Source organism: Cheilinus undulatus, linkage group 12, assembly GCF_018320785.1.
Source record: "Cheilinus undulatus linkage group 12, ASM1832078v1, whole genome shotgun sequence".
Taxonomy (NCBI): domain Eukaryota; kingdom Metazoa; phylum Chordata; class Actinopteri; order Labriformes; family Labridae; genus Cheilinus; species Cheilinus undulatus.
Genome location: NC_054876.1, coordinates 15,215,877 through 15,233,386, shown reverse-complemented (window position 1 = coordinate 15,233,386; position 17,510 = coordinate 15,215,877). Strand labels below are relative to the sequence as shown.

Sequence of the window (17,510 nt, the reverse complement as noted above, 5' to 3'; positions counted from 1 at the left end):
TCCAAGTGAGTTTGCATGAACCCCAGACTACTGCACAAGCTGACTATCGATGTCGCAACCCATTGTGAAGTGGCGCTGTCCACGGCAGTGGTGGAAAGAAAACACTGCTCTCTCCTCTAGCAAAAGCATGTCTCTTCATACCAGCCAAGTGACAGAGTTTCATCTGCAGAGGACATTGTGGCTGTTGAGTGGTCTCAGGTTCTTCCTGAGAATGTAGATATGCTGATATTTCTACAGAAAACATGTAAACTCCAAGCCAGGAGAATAAGCTCCACCGTTGCTATTTAATGGGCATTAAGGAGAATGATCTTATTTTACATTTGCTTTATTTATTTTATTTGGGAATTGTTTCAAATGGCCTTTTTCTATTCTATAGATCCTTACAAAAGAGACATTCTCACTTCAACTTTCTTCACAAGGCAATAAATATGGTTTTGAGGGTTTTGAATCAGTGATTAAAGTTAAAATTGAAAAAAAAAGACTACTTAAAAAAAGGAAAATAACTAAAAAAAGAAAATTAAGAAAAATCGGGATTCAAATCTTATCATGGACCCAAAATTGGGATTCGAATTGAATCTTGGGTTGGGAGTATCCTTGCATTCCTATTTAATGGAGATGTTTTTTTGCTCACATGAGGTTTTGTTTGGTGGAAACCAGAACAGAACATACAGTCCCTTTGACCTAGATTATATTTGAGCAAGAAAGTATAACCTTTCTTCTTTTCTACACCTTTACCTCCATATTGTAACTTAAATATATATATATATATATATTTGTGTATATGTATATAGGTGTACATATTATATTTCCACCACACCCAATCTGTAATATACCCAACCTGTACATAACTGTTTGTAAGTACTATTTATAATTTCTGAGACAACATTTTATATTCCAAATTTTTGTATTTATTAGTGCTCTTGCAATACTACTTTTATTTGTACTCTATTTCTATTGTTTTTCTGTTGCCAATGGCCTGTTTTGTCCTGCTTTGTCTAAGATACTTTTGGCTGCTGTAAATTGGAATTTCCCCTTGCAGGACTAATAAAGGAATATCTTATCTTAAATTTGAAACAATGCAAATGTAAAGGCAAACTTCTCCTTTTTGGAAAACTGGGGACATCTGAGGACATCCTTAGGGCTGGTTTTTAAATGTCGTAATATCTATGACTGTCAAACTTTACTAAAATCAAATTAAACATTTACAGCTAAAAAGTTAAAGATTTTAAAACATTTACAATGATACATACATTGCTAACTTCCTTATGATGTGAAGCTGTGGCAAGCATTTCCACAAAAGAAGCACAACAGACCTCAAAACTACAGGATGTATTGCAACTCATCCTGAGTCAGATTAAGAATAGAGTAAGCCTTCCTACACTGTTCTACCGGCCTGATTTCCACATCGTTCTTATTGACTACACCATCCGTACTGCAGGAGCAAAAAAGGAAACAGAGACAGGGTCAGCTCTGCTCCACAGTTGTTTCCTCTATACCTTCATGTGAGCAACATTCTCCATTGTCTTCTCCTCGGCCTCCAACAGATACACACACACGCAGCGGTTGTCATGTCATCAGAAGCAGCCCAGCGGATTGGCTTTGATTCTCCCCTCCCCTTTCCTCCCTGCTCTCCCCTCTCGCACAGGCTCTTTGCGCGTCATTTGATTTTCTTATTTAACAACCAACCCTGAAAATGCGTAGGAAGAAAGATGTCTAAATATAGACACAGCCACAACAGCTCGCACCACGAGCGTGCAGCAAACTCTCTCCATCATCGTGAAAAGACAAAACAGAGTGACGCTTTGCTGTTTGCTGATCATTTCTGAGAGTGGCGATTAAAAACAGAGAGGACAGTGAAGTGCTTTGTGTGTGGATTCAGAGAGATGAAGAGCAACATTTGACACTTGTTTAAGATTATATAAAACACATCCCATAAGCAAACACTTGAGTTCTACTGTTTACTTTTTCAAGTATTTGGCTCACACAGGCTGCCTTGGAGCTGGTTATAAAAAAGCTGCAAAGAGGATCTGATCGAGCAAAGCCCAAAAGAGTCAGAGTATAATATCTCGTAGGCAGCATGGGCAGCAGAGACCAGACTGAGTGGGATTAACATGTGAAAAGTGAAGTACCAGTTAGCACTCTATTTGAGAGGCCAGTATCATTATCCTCTCACTGGCAAGGCAGAAAAAACACACAGTTCAAGTAGAATAATAAAGCTCTCTCAATGAGAGCATAAAGCGAGATCAAGTCTCTCTCGATAGCACTTCAGTGCAACATGGGAGCATTCACACCAAGAGTGTGACAATGACTTTGACCTCGAATGCTTTGCTCAAATTCATCACATGAATAAAGTGGCTTAAAGCTTCAGCAGTAATGACAGCTAGCATGTGTGGCTACTTCTGCTAGAAAATGGTTTACATGTGATCAGCTGGGCACACACTGGAGTATTAAAACAGCCAGAGAGCTATCACAAATTAGATGATCATAACCACACTTCTGGGTCTTCAGATTCAGGCAGCACAGAATTTGATTTGTGAGTTGTCTTGTATATGTTAGAAAAATAAAATGTGGAAATATATCTGCGAGCAAACTTGCAGAAACATCTGAGACTAACTCCCTGATATGCTGACTTTAAATAATTGCAGCATGTAGCAAGTCAAATCTTAAGGAGGGCTAAAGCGAGAAGTGAAAGTGCACGCTTATGGCGACATGTGGTTTCAAAACAGTGTGCCAGTAAAAGCATAGGAAGTAAGACTGCTGATTGAGGCAGCACTGCCTGCTTCACTTTTTTTCAAGACATGAGGACCAGGTTTCCTGATTATACTGATGAACATTTGACTCGGAATTAAGAAAAAAACATGTGGAGCCTGAGCAGCTGTTGGAAAATCCTTCTTTTTTCCACTCAAAATCTTTTCCGTTGTCCCTCACAGAGTACTAAAAGAAGAGTAGAGATGAGCAACTATGGAGCTGATGGGTTTGGCACAGTTTCAGGAAACAGTGGCACAAGTTTCAGAACAAAAGCTTTCATATTCAGAAGTATCTTCTTTACGCTTTCTTTAACCTTTGTTATATTTTTTACTTCTGCTCTAGAATAAGACAGAAGTTTTGATAGTAACATTTTTCATGCACACACAATAATGGAATTTTGCCAATAATCGCTATTTATAAATTAATGTCAGCCGATACTGATAGAGTATGATATTTAAATGTGGTTCAGATAAAAAACCTTAGTCTTTAAAACACACAATTCAGAGTTTGAGGATGAACAAATTACTATTTTTCCAGCCCTAAAACACACTTTAAAGTGTAAGAAATGATGATGAATAAAGAAAAAGACTACAGATGACATACATCTGTTGATCCAACTTAAAACTCCCCTCAATTAATTGTTCATAAGGCCAATATTTACCACTGATAGAGGCAGATTTTTACAGCCAAAATATTGGTTTTAAAAAGCAGCAGAAATTTCCATATTTGCAGATACCAATATCATGCAGCTCATATATTGCATCCCAAACATTTTTGCTTAGTTTTACTACTGACAATAAATTCTCTGCTTACTTTATGTCAAACACATAGAATATGAGAAAGTCAATGTGTACTAAATAAATAACAAAAGGGGAAAAAATACTTTACCAAACACCTGCAGCTACAACAAAGAGAAGATTTTATGCCAACCGATCCAGACTAAATATCCAGCAATTCAACAACTGGAGTAATTCAAAAATATCTGACAAAGAGGCAAATGAAAGCGATACAGGTCCACCCAGTGAAGTTCAAACAAATCATGTTTGTCTTTCCATTTTTGCAGTTTTGCTGATGTGAAATGAGACTGCTGGTATGTCATTCTTTCAAAGGATGTTTTCCCCCAAGTTCTGTTTTGAGCTGTTATGTTCTCAAACAAGTAGATAACACTTGCAGTCTTAGTTTATCTTTACGTCAGATGGCTGAAAAACAAAATAGCTTTCGCTAAGAGATGCATGCACCCTTCATAATGTAGGGGAACTCATTGTTAATCAGACACAATGTGAGCCATGCGCTTTAAATCTGTTAATATAATATTATCTTGTAGACAAAGCTTTTGTGAACAAAAGCATCAATTAACAACCACACTTTTCCTTTTTGATCAGAGAGCAGTTAAAAGCTTTCTCATCTCCATCGCAGCAGAAGAACCCAAACCCACTATTTGTACTCCTCAATGTGACGGATTTCCCCCTAATAACGGCCTCGTACCACAGGAAAGAGACCTCAGATCTGACTTTACAGCCTTCAAGAAACATGTGAGACCAGCACTGGTAACCCATTGTCACGTAGAACAATGCCGATACATGACAGGGCACCTAAGGAAGTACTCTACCAGATCACATCCTGTACGAAGGACAGCAGATGCAGAATAGTTGAAGCACATTGATCCAAACAGGCCATGAATTTGATTTCTAATTTATTCATCAAAAAACTCAGACATCTGTCTTAATCAGTTAAGGCTGACATCCAACTAACTGTGTTTAAAAAATATAAAAGTGTAACAACAGGAATGGCCTTCCTTCAAAAGCAGTTTGGTGTAAAAAAATGAACATCTACAAACACGCAGACTGTTCTATTCTGGTTTCAATTTCAGATAATACTTTGAATTTTTCATTTAATACTGGGCTTCTGTACTTGAGCCTGTGAAAATTTGTTCTCACATAGTGGCCTGCCAACTTGCACTTGATGCCTGCCAGCGAACTACAGAGCTTCAACATTATTTGTACACATTAATATTCTGAAAATGAGCAAAAGCTGTGCTGAAAAACACAGCAATGCTCTGTTATATCTCCCCTGTTGACGGTATATCTTTGTCTCCTCAACAGAGCAGGTGATAGTGTGAGGCTATACCTATCCTACCCTACAGTAAGATTCTACACACATTGCATCTTGCTTTAAATTGCTATTTTCTTTCTTAGCCAGTGACCAGTCTGAAGGTCACTTGCAAACCAGTTAAGCCAGGCTGCATTGTGTCTCTGTGTGGCTGAAACTAAACGCTCTGAGCTCTCTGGAACATTAGTTTATAGGGGCAACGGCACAATTGTTCCTGGGGTGTTCAGTTATACAGAAATAAAACACACATGGATAATTTATAACGTCTAGCCAATCAGGAGAGAAGATTCCTTTTATCCAAGGTATAAGATTTAAATAAACCATGAAGCCGAAAGCACGTTTATCAACTATCATATCTCTGGAGTGTCTGCATGTCTGGAGCCTAAACTGAAGACTCAGCAATATACCTTCTAGCTAAAATGTGTGGGCATTACAACTATGTATTTCCATTGTTTTACCCTACTTTATCTTATCAAAACTGTGCAGTATCAGCCCCTTTTCCCATCACCCTCCTTTGCAGAAGCAGGGCCTGTTGTCCTCTCGTGGCATTGTTACTAACAACATAAAAGCTGGTCTTTCCATGACACCATTCCTTCAGTCATCTCGCAGCTGAGAATTTTACAAAAAACAATACATGAGTGTAAACATCCCACGGGGGAAACATGCAGGATGAGATGAAAAAATGACCTGTAGAAAAAGACCCAAGGCCTAAAATTAAAGATAAATTAGGACACTTTTTAATCATCATATGTCTACAAGGAGGCATTTTCATTCTTGCATATAAAAATGAACAGTGCATTTTTTAACATGCAAAATAAGAATATTGAGTGCATCCTTTCCTGATGCTTGCATGCATGCTTCCAGGCATGACTTCTCTGTAATGCTGCCTACTATAGTAGGGCATGCTGATGAGGCCCTACAAAGCCCTGGCTTTTGCGCACAGCAATGTCAAGTCATCCCAGCACGCCTGAACTGAATCTGCATCCAGATGCAGGAGAGCAGAGAGAGTACATCCCATCCACCCTGCCTGCCTGCTGACGTTTGGGTGACGGATAAACAACACGGAACACGTCGTACATTTACGTTTTGTATTTGCATTGCATGCCCTGTGTACATACACGGAATCCTGTACAAAGACCAGGACACGGGAACATAAATAATAGCAGCATCAGATTATTGAATGTGTGCCATTAGGCCAGAATGGATTCAGCTGCACTGTGCGGTGATGTGAACTATCCTACGGGCTCCTGACTAATATTCCCATCTAGAGAAAGAGGTCAAACATAAATATCTCGGCTGTTTATGGGTCGTTTGGAAAATAATGAAGCCCCCAGCACATGGGAAAACTTAGATATAATTAAGTCATCTTGAGCTCAATGCATCGACCCAGTTGTACATAATAGGAGGAAAAATGTGTACTCGGGGATAGGATGCCTCGCTTGCAGCCAATATTCAGCCTATATGAGGCGGACATAGCGTTTGGGCTTCATGACTCCGCAATTTGACTACACTGCTCTTCATGGCAGGACAGGGCTCAGGCGGATCTGCAAAGCTCATTACCTCTAAAGTGCGGATTTCTTGCTGTGTGAGGTCGTTGGACGCGGCGCACTTGGTCCGTAGTCCCTGTAAACTGGAGATGGAGATTTCAATCATATTCTGGATGAGTTCGCATTGATGTAGTGCGGCCATCGCTGCGCCACCACCGCCGCCACCGCCACTATCCCTCTCCGGCTGCTCATCACTCTCGACCATCTTCCCACCGTTAGCAGTCACACTATCCATTCCTCAGCATTGGGCTCGGCTGGAAGGGCTGGAGTCAAACTGTTAAGCTCAAATACAACATATGCAGCAGTCCGGCGACGCAGCGACCTATTGTGGAAGTTAGCTGACAAGCAAATGTCCCCAGCTCTCAATGTGGAGAAGTCAGGATGCAAACAAAAAAATAATTTAAGTAGAAAAAAAATGCTCGACGGCAACCCGGGTGGCAAAGCTCTCCAGAGTCCAGTAATGCTCGACCTGTATTTTCAGTCCGTCTATGCTAGCGACGAGGGGTTACTCTCTTCCACCGACTGCTCTGGCAGAGGCTTTCACCGTCTGTCAGCTGTTGGGAACATCATGGGGAGCGGTGCATTCTGGGAAATGAAGTCAGTCGCACGACTTACAAAAAAATTGCTCTCCACGCTACACCCCCCCCCCCACCGTCTCCTGCGCGTGCTCAGAAACAACCCCAGCAACGAAACGACGGTTACTGTTTAGTGCAGTATTCATATTGCTTTTAAATTAAGTTACCACATAGGGAGATATTTAGCGTAATTTACAAAGCAGCAACAGAAAATCACAGGTGTAATTGCTCACACAAGAAATGGCTGCATTCCATTAAGGTGCTCCAGTTTTGGGCACTTATGCAGCCCAGTTATGAGGGCCTATTTCTTAACAAAGCAGATTAAAAAAGTACAACAAGGTAATATGATTAGGCTATATTAGGTATAAAAGGATCTGCATTACAGGGGTGATGTGAGGAATTCCGGATCAATCCACTCATCTAACTGCTACATGTCCCATTGTCTTAGACAATTAAGTGGCAGGCAAGTAAACACAGTGAAAAAAAAATCAAATACAGTCTTTCTTTATGATAATTGAAATCAAGGAGTAATTAAGAATTTGTATATAACCCAATGCATTTGTCCTTGTGGTCCAATTAAAACCATTAACACAAATTACCCTGCTTTTAAATGTAGCTATTTCAAACTGGCCTCTGCTATTGAACTGATTGTTCTTGTGAATGCATTTATTCAGTTTGATTGCACCCTCAACATTATTTAAAATCATAACTCCAGCTTAAAGGGTGAATAAACAATGACTGAAAGAGTGAACTAGTTGTACACCTTTGCAAAATGGTGTTAAAGGACAGACATAGTGATGTAACAGTAGCTTATGGCCCTGATAAAATTCCCCAAATTCTTGTTACTGAGAGAAAGCTCTACCATGTTGTCCCTATAGAGATTTTAGGCTGGCTGACCTCTTGTACTTTTCGTATTTAATCACAGGTACAATCTGTGATCTGTGTACAGCCCTGTTCCCACCCTGCCAGTCCAAGCTCACATAGTTGACATTCCACTTGCATGTAGTTGAGTGTGCATGGTCTGCATTCAAATGCACATTGTGCACTCCCCACAATGATGTGATAGTGTTCGGAGTGAAAGGGGTGCTGTACATATATAGAGTATATTTGGCCTAGTGATCATTTAACTCTGTTTTTGGTGCATATTCTATGACTTCTCTTACTACTACACATGTGATTACCATATTCAAAGTGATCGAATATAACAATTCTGCTTTTTTGTTGAGGTGTTTAAATAAAAATGAATATCTTTAGTAAGAAATATATTCTGTGAGCCATTTATGTCTTTTTTATACAAAGCTTATTAGAATTTAGTAAAATATGTTGGAATAATGTTTTAAGAATTTATGATAGGGATTGATATTAATGCAGAAGTGTAATAATGAGCTATTGTAATTCATTCAACTCAACTCAGCTCAAACTTTATTTATAAAGCACGTTTAAAACAACCAGGGTTGACCAAAGTGCTGTACAGATCAAAAGCAGCGCAGATACAATACCAAGATACATAAACACAGTGCAAATATATATTAAAAAAAAAAGAGAAGGGGAGGGATTAAATATGTCTGCACTTCATTTAATTACTTGAGTGTTCTTGGTTTTTTCTGTCATCATTTACTTAAACATAGTTATATTTCCCTCTATAAACATTCAAAAATTTGAGCATTTTTTTTCTTTTTTTTACATGTTCAAAATAAATTCCAACCAATGTAAAAAAAAAACAACACATGCACAAACAAACAAAAAAACACGCATATATCTCTCACTTAATTTCTTATATCTGGGCTAAAAATTAAAGAGCAGCTACAGATATTTTCCACTTTGATACTTTGGTTTATGTAACTAAAACATCCATGCCAATGAAGCCTTTGAAAAACATTCCACTGTCATGATACTGGTAATTTAAACTTGGACATTAGACTAGTAGAAAACAAATGATATTGGTACCTGTATCGTTAACACACTAACTAAAAAAATAGCAGTTATAGGCACATGTGTAACTGTTTTTTTAGTAGAGGTGTAAAGCCCATGGATGCATAGCGATGCACCAACTGGCTGATTCTCCAGACAGATTGATAGAATGTCAAAGCACTGATCTAAACTATCAGCTTTCAGCTACGCTGCATTTGGGAATTTCACTCAAATGTTGACAGTTTCCGCTCGGCTGCACATCCTCAACAAGCTAGCTGTAATGCAGCTGCTAACTGTTGGCAGCCAAAAGGCAGAGGATATCCACTCATCTTCAGCTGTGTGGACATATTTCAGATAGACTACACAAGGGCAAGCCATATACAATCACCCTATCAAATTGTTTACGGATAGAAACCACTTTCCCCTTGCTATGCTGAAGTAGCGCCAGTGGTGTCTGATACAGGCTCTGCAGCTAAACAGGTGAGGAAAAGTCTGATGTTTGATGCTTCCTTTGATACACTGATTTAAACACATCTGGTTAGACTTATAATAAAGATATAAAATGTCTGTGCCTGACGAGATTGAAGCAGAAAAGCCCCCCGATATGAGGCCTGTCATAACAAGAGAGATTGTTGTTGTAATAAACTTGTCCTAACCTCTCCAACTATCAAAATCAAAATTGCACTAATTGGAAAAAAAAAGAGTCAAATGATCACTTTAAGACTATATGCCTTACAATGTCTTACAAACCCACACATGAACTATATGCAACATTAATATGTAAAGTATGGAGAGCTGATAAAGAGCAGAAATAAATATTCAAGTGTGCACTTGATTTTAAGTAATCTAAAATATTTGCAACATTAAAAAATGGTACTGTATGTTGAAACATGGGCTTTTTTGTACAAAACACAATTAAAAAACACAATTTAATTAAATACAGATACCTTTCAACAATTGAATTGCCAAAATTTCTTATTTTCTTTAACTGTGTGATATTTGTGTATAAAATTATCTAATATCGATCCTAGGCTCCTACATCAAATCGCATGGAAATTGTATCATGCCAGATTCTTAATGTCAGAAAGTATCGTATCCCTGTCCAAAGAATCAATATTGTATCGTAATGAAGGTGGTGATTTGTCAGTGATCAAAATTGCAAACAGTACCTTGCATACGGTCAAAACTGCACACAACTGCATAGTGTTTAAGAGTTTTCTTGCAATTTGGATGGATACATGCCTTTCCTCTGCATCTTTCTTATGAAATAGTGAGGGATGCACAGAAACTGAGACCTACTATTTGGTATTGTTGCCAATACCAAGCCTAAGTACTCATATTCATACTCATAAAAATTGCAAACTGTACTCAGAATCATTTAAAAGCATGATTTCAGCCTCACATTAAGTGAGTATGTAGTCAGAGTTGGAGCCATGTCTACCGTAAGGTAATATTTTAACATAAATTAGGATTACAAAAGTAGAGGACAATGGAAACCATGCACTAATAAATTGTCATGTGAAGGGACCCCAAAAATTGGATGAAAATTAAATGAACTTTTAAATAATTATAAGAACAGTTGTGGCGTTATTAAATACTCATGTTTGTGCTCAATATCAGTATGTAGTCAAATGTAAGTACTTGCACTCTTACTTGGGATTGAAAAAATATGGTATCGGTGCATCCCAAGATATAGATGTAGATTTTAAGTTTGGGTATATTGAAGCTCCATCAATCACTGGAATAACGGGCACGGTATCATAGATAAAAAGTGGTATTAAAAAGTACAGAAAAGAGTGGAAACATATTGAAGTATCAAGTATTTTGACACCCTTTAAAGTTATACAAAATGTAATTAATTAAATCTTAACAGTAATGAAACTCACTTTGACCTAACACTCGTGCTGACCTACAAACATGGGCACATAATTCATACTTCTATCAGAAACAGAGTGGATCATTTTCTGTGAGACTGGGGGACTGTGCAGGTTTCCAACCATGCAGCAACAGCAACGGCTCATTTCTGCAATGAGGGTGTGATGTTCCTTCCTTTAATATACCCTGATTATACAATTGAACGTGAGTCACTTCACATGGTGTTCCTCCTCTCCATCTGTCTATCTGTCTGTTCGTCTTCTAATTGCCCATGGAATTGTATACTGTATTCACGCCAGACATGTTCAGGTCCAACTAAGCCTTGCATGCTCACATATAGAAATCAGAGTGAAAAAGCTAACAAAAGAATTAAAAACCCCACAGAGAGCATTTCAGTTCAGCACTGAGGCAAGTTCCACTCAGCTGAAACAATGGAAAGATATCTGAAGTAACATTTAAATCTGGCATTGATTAAACATGAAGTTCATCTCACACTGTTGCAACAATGGAGCAAAAACTATTAGTTGTAGTTGGTCCAGTACTTTCGGTATTAACAGCACAGATTTGATGGTGACATGCCAGCAGAAGCCTGCCAAATTTCAGCTCTTCTTTGCCTTCAAGTTACACTTACAGCAACAGTTGGATGAGAGTAAAGAAAGGCTTTAGAAGATACTTTAGGTTATGTAAATTCATTATTTTAGAGACTTGACCTATCCAAACTAATAAGCAGAAATAAGAGGAAAACAAAACTGTGTTTTAATCTCACAATTTAAACATACATTTTTTATTTCCAGTAAAATGTAGGAGAGTATTTCCAATTCTTCCTCTCACTTACAAAACTCTTAATGGTCAACTTACCTTCAAGAGCTCATATTGCCATTTTGTCCATCTACAACACTTAAGTGCAGGCCTGCTTGTGGTGCCCTCAGTCTGTAAAAGTAGTAATGGAGGTAAAGCCTTTGGTTATCAGGTCCCTCTCCTGTGGAATAATCTCCTAGTCAGGGTCTGGGAGGCAGATACTCTCTCTACCTTTAAGTGTAGGTTTAAAACTTTAGTTAGCTCAGGCCTAGACCAGTCCAATTATGCTGCTATAGACTGAGACTGGGAATCACAAGCATCTCTCTCTCTCCCTCTCTTTCTCTGTATGCATTCATATCATACGACTGCATATTACTAACCAGTAAAGCCATTGACCATTTATCTTTCTGGGAGCTCCTTGGCTCCCCTTAAATTGCTATAATAACTTTCCTCTTTGCTATCGCTGTTATTGTTCCTAACGCTAGTATTAGAATGATCGGCCAATATGGTTATTCCTGCAAAACCAAACACACTGTTACCGCCAAAGTCTGAAATGGACCAGCTTGTCTACAACTGCTTCATCAGCCAACATCAGCCATACATTGTTCATCCTTATAAGAAATGTTGAAGTAAATCTATGAGCAGCTTTACTTTAACTGCTACCATTGTCTATTTCATTATCATCACAGCTACAGATGTTAATATTAGTATGTTCTGTTTCGAGTTTTACAGATGTCAAATTAGAAAGGTATATATTTTTTGTTTGATCATTCTTTGTTATTAGGTAAGCTGAGATGTGGATTTTCTATGACTGCTTTAAAATGGATTGAGACCTACCTAACAAACAGGAAGCAGACAGTTTTTCTCAATGACAGTTTGTCAATAGTGAGACACGCTATATGTGGAGTACCTCAAGGAAACTGTTAAGGAACAGAAAATGCCTAAAAGTTGAGCAACTCATTAATTTGACATTTTTGGTGACATTGAACAAAACAGCAGAAGAATCTATTTGTACGTTAATTAAGGTGTATGGGGAACACCACATGTCACGTGTGTGACAAGACCATGAATGTTCTGGGAGCCCATGTGCATAAGAATTGATCAACACTCAATATAAGAATGATAGCAGAAATGGTCTCCATTGATAAAAAGACGATTCTGCAAATTTTGCATGAAAATTTGAATGTGGCAAAAGTGTCTAAAAGTTGTCCTAAAACTTCTGACTCGTGATCAAGAGAAAAATGCCAGCAAATTTGTGGAGACATTTTGGAACAAATTATGAAATACCCAGATTTTTTAGAGGGAGTGATTACATGTCATCTTCCTTGGATCTTCCAATGCAATCCTGAGACAAAATGGCAGTCAGTGCATTGGAATACACCATCCTAACCAAGGATGAAGAAACCACAACAAAGCAAGTCCAAATTTAAGACCATGTTGACTGTTTTCTTTAACATTAAGGGTTTAACTATGGAGAAGTAGGCTCCAGAAGGGTCAAGGGTAATTCAACACTTTTACAAACAGGTTCTAGAAAAACTGAGAGAAAAAGTCTGAAGAAAGGAAACACAATTGTTGAAAAATAGTTTCATTCTTCATCAAGACAACACGCAAGTTCACACTGCGCTCTGGGTAAAGCAGTTTCTGGCCCAAAAACAAATGAAAGTGCTTTATCACCCTCCCTAGTCACCTAGTCTAGCACTGTGGGATTTTTTTTCTTTTACCTTAGATTAAATCTGTGCTCAAAGGAACACAAACAACAGAGGTTCTGAGACAACTGTCTGAAGAAGACCTACTGCAATGCTCTAATCAGTGGAAGACCTGAATGCAGCAGTGTGTTGATGCAGGAGGGGAGTATATTGAAGGAGAAAGAAATTGAAAAATGTTTATGTTCAATAAAATTGTATAACAGTATTAGTTTTGTTTTTTAATAGCCATACCTCGTATATTTAGACATCAGAACACATTTTATACATATTTATTATACAACAGGGATGGATCATCATTATAGAGTCAGAAAATACTATACATTTAATAAAAAAAATCTAATGTCTAAATCTAAGTCTGTTTTGTTTTCTGTGAAGATTTCACTGACCTATGTGGACAAAGCGGTGTACTTTTTCTCTGTGCTATTGTCTTGTACATATAATGGTAGTGTTTCTTTCCCACAAAAATCTTACACTGCCTTCTTTCAATAAAACGTGTCACTTATCAAGCTTTCAACAGATTGAAGCTTTTTATGACACCTACCCCCCAGCAGAAGTTTCAGGTCTTAACCATCACTACACAGAAATAATCAATTGCCTGGCTGATGGTGTCTTTTTTCTTTTGTAGATCAAAAAGAGACATAACTATTGATTTCATTCTGTTTCATAACCAGCTGAGAACTCCTCATAGTAGCTTTAATAACTCTTCAATATAGATATACAGCCTTCTTGTCATTATTTTAATGACAAAAAGGAGAAGAACATTTAATGAAATACTTCCAATATGTCTGATGAAAGAAACATGCCATTGTCTCACCATTGGTTTCTCCTCCTTTCTGGGTAGTCCATCTTGTTTTCAGTTCTTTCCAGAAGCGCATTTTCCTCTCTGCTGACCTTTGTTAAGTTATAAGTAGTGTGCATCTACAGGCAATCCAAAAAGTACCTGCAATGTATAAAAAATATCATGAGCAAGGTAGGCACTTGACAGCTTGCTGACAGGACTCACTTGGCTGAGGATAGCAGGATCCTTTCCCTGCCTGACACTCTCTTAAGCCCTTTAAACTGTTTTGCTATTGGACAGCAGAGACAACACACGTAGCACAGAGCTCATGACTTCGGATTAAATTAGATTGTGGGGAGTCTGATTCCATCTTGTTTGCTGGCCAGGATTTCCAGGTACTATCCCTTCAGGTCTGAAGAGGTTTAAGACTCACCACCTTTGGCCTACACAGTGTTTAACTTCACCAATTGTGATATTTGGATATAATATGTCAGTGCAGCGGTGGTCTTCAAATAATGTAAGATATTTAAAGTATTGTATTTTGGTGTGAATCTTAAAATACATGCCATACTAATGAGAGTAACCAACAAACATTCATTTGCTACTTCCAAAGGTTCCATTAAAAAACACATATTTTAGCTCCAACACTGATGTGTATCAGCTTTGAACGGCTCCTTAATCTTATCTACACTCATTTTAGATCTATGTCAATAATCTGCCTAATAAAGAAAGTAAACATTGATATTGTTTTTAATAACTGACATGAAAATATCTCACAATGAAATTCGTATTACACCTTTTTAGGTTTGAAAACTATACTGAACATACAAAAAATGATCTCTTTTCTGTTTTAACCATGGTAAGAAATGCATAAAGTTGTGCTGTGGCTCTGACATATCACACCTAAGTAGTACAGGAGGGAGGGTGTTTAGGGTGGACATGTTTATAGTCTTTGCCCTGACACCTGAGCTTTTGTTTGGAATTTGTTTTGAATTTCTTCTACTTATTTGGGACTAGTAGGACAAGTGTAAAAGCTCAGCGTTTTCTTTCCACAGAAATTAGCTGTGACCAAAAATGATGTCCATTAATCTCTTGAAGGTCCCGTTTCTGCAGAAAGTACACACTGGATAAGTTTAAGTGCTTATGTTTAGGCTGCGTGTCAGTCTGTGTCAGTTGTTGGGGGTCTTTTGTCAGTAGAAAAGGGTGTCAGTCATATGGAGAGGTATATAGAGTCATTTTGATGATGGAAATTTCCACCAAAAGTCCAGAATTTCTTGGGAAATTTTCCTTTCCAGGATCCACTAAAATTCCCTGAAATTTTACAGAAATTTCCAAAGGTTTCTGTGAAAATTCCTTAACACATTTTTAAAGTATCCCATAAAATACACCCAAATTTCTTTAAACAATCACCCAAATGTTTCAGAGAAATTATCATCAAGCCTGAACATTAAAAGTTTCCCCAGATATCCATGTAAATCCCTGAAAGTTTTGTTTAGCAATTTCCCCAAAATTTCAAAGCAAAGTCTTCCTTAATTTGCATATCGAATTCCCCAAGATGAACAAATACATTCCCTTAAATTCCATAAAACTGACAGAAAATTCCCCAAAAATAGGCAAACCCTAAAATTTATATTACAAGTCCTGTAAATTTCCAATAAAATATCCTAAAATTTCTTCTAAAAAAATCCCTAAAATTCCCATAAAAATTTCAATTTTAAAATTTAAAGTCCTGAAAATTTTAAGGCAAATTCTTCCAAGATTTCAAGTGAACTACTTGAACTTCAATGGACATTCTGGATAATTATCTCAAAAATTCTAATATAGAAACCATGACTATGTTGCAGGAAAGCCAAAATGTAATGCCCTTTTATGTTCATGCAGTCATGGTGGGTTAATTAAGATGCTTTTTGATTTAAGGAATAAAACATAGAATTGGCTACACATCTAAGAATTATTCATTTATTTTTTAGGTATTATTTTTGGGCTTTTAGGTCTTCCTTTAGATGTAGGACAGTACAGTGGATAGAGTTGAATACTGGGGATGATGTCCGGAATTGCACAGCGGGAAGAAGCCCTAGGCTTGATTTGAACCCCGGCAGCCAGCTTTGAGTACAGCAGCCTCTGTACATTAGGCACACAGACATAGTCATTCAGCTATCGGCAATCCTAAAAGTTACTTTTTACTTTAAATGTCGTTTTTGATTTAAATTTATATATCATTTTTTATTGACACAGAAATCAAAAAGACTGTTTCTTGTCTTCAAGGTTTTGGTGGTTTCCACTGCTCAGCGTCTGGTCACAGTAGATTAAGAAAACCCAGTTCAATATGTCATGCAGTCACTCGGGATGCCCTGCCTCATCCAGAGCTATTCAAGGGGAAGTGTAGACAGGGCTGTAGTTTTCTGCAGGAAGTGTGAGTTATTTTCCTCAAATTACATGTTAGTAAGAAACTCACATGTAAGATGTGTACACTGTGGTTATAAATTGAGCATTTAGACGTCAAAAGATGTTCTGTGTGCAGGGAAATTAGTGCTGTAACCTACTCATGGCATTCAATAAAACACCTTTAAATCTTAACCACAATACATAGTATGATTAAGTTGAATATCTGTGCTATTTGGAGAGCACATCTCAAATTGTAACTCTTTTTCCATTCAATGTATTTCTTAAAGATTTTCCAGTGAAAAAATATCATCATTCCTTTCTTATTTTTGTGAACGAAATCCTTTCCTAGTGGGTTACCAAGTGCTACTTGAAAACATGCGTAACCAATTACTTCAAAGTTTTTAAATCCAAGATGCTGGCAGGGCAGCAAAGCTCTCAATTTGAATGTCTTTACTTTATTTTCAAGCCCTTTGAAAAAATATGGGATAAAAAACTATATTGCCTATTTGGTTTTATTACATCAATATGAAAACAGGATGTAGGACAAGCAGGCCTCCAGTGAACTCTATCTGAACTCTCCACTCTTCAGAGAAGCCAAGGGAGATTTTTGCCCCCTCTTTTTTTTAAAGGATTGGGGCAGTTTTCAAACTTGTAATATTTTTACTGGGTAAGTACAAGTAGTAAACAGAGATAGATGGGGAAAAAGGGGCAAAGCAATGGAGGTCTTCACTTCCTACAACAAGAGGCATGCTCTGTCTCTGGCTAAATACTCAGGCTAATTGCTTTTTGGTTACACTCAAAAGAAATAAAACTAAAGGAGAAACCATCATCTTTGCACATGTGACTTACTTGTAACACAAAAGTCCTCCATTGCAGACATGGTCAACTGCAGTAGGTTCTGAATCTGGATTTTCTTCATGCATCTTGATCGCAGTTGATCTCATCACCATCCCATCAAATGTAACAAGGCTGCAATTCTACAAAAGAATGTAAGACACAAATCCCACAAATAGGGCTAGAACAGTGATGAGAGAAAAATGTGGGTATATAAAAGAAAGGCAAGATGAAATATGCAAAG

The 17,510-nt window shown here is 37.7% G+C and overlaps 1 protein-coding gene across 1 annotated transcript in view; it reads right to left on the bottom strand.

Moving 5' to 3' along the window:
* ksr1a (kinase suppressor of ras 1a) overlaps nt 1-6,940 on the bottom strand; it is a 43,456-nt gene extending 36,516 nt beyond the window's left edge. Inside the window, exon 1 of the mRNA XM_041801458.1 lies at nt 6,418-6,940. Within this exon, the coding sequence (XP_041657392.1) occupies nt 6,418-6,639 (222 nt within the window). The 5' untranslated portion in view covers nt 6,640-6,940. The remainder of the gene's footprint in view (nt 1-6,417) is intronic.
* Between the last annotated feature and the right edge of the window lie 10,570 nt (nt 6,941-17,510).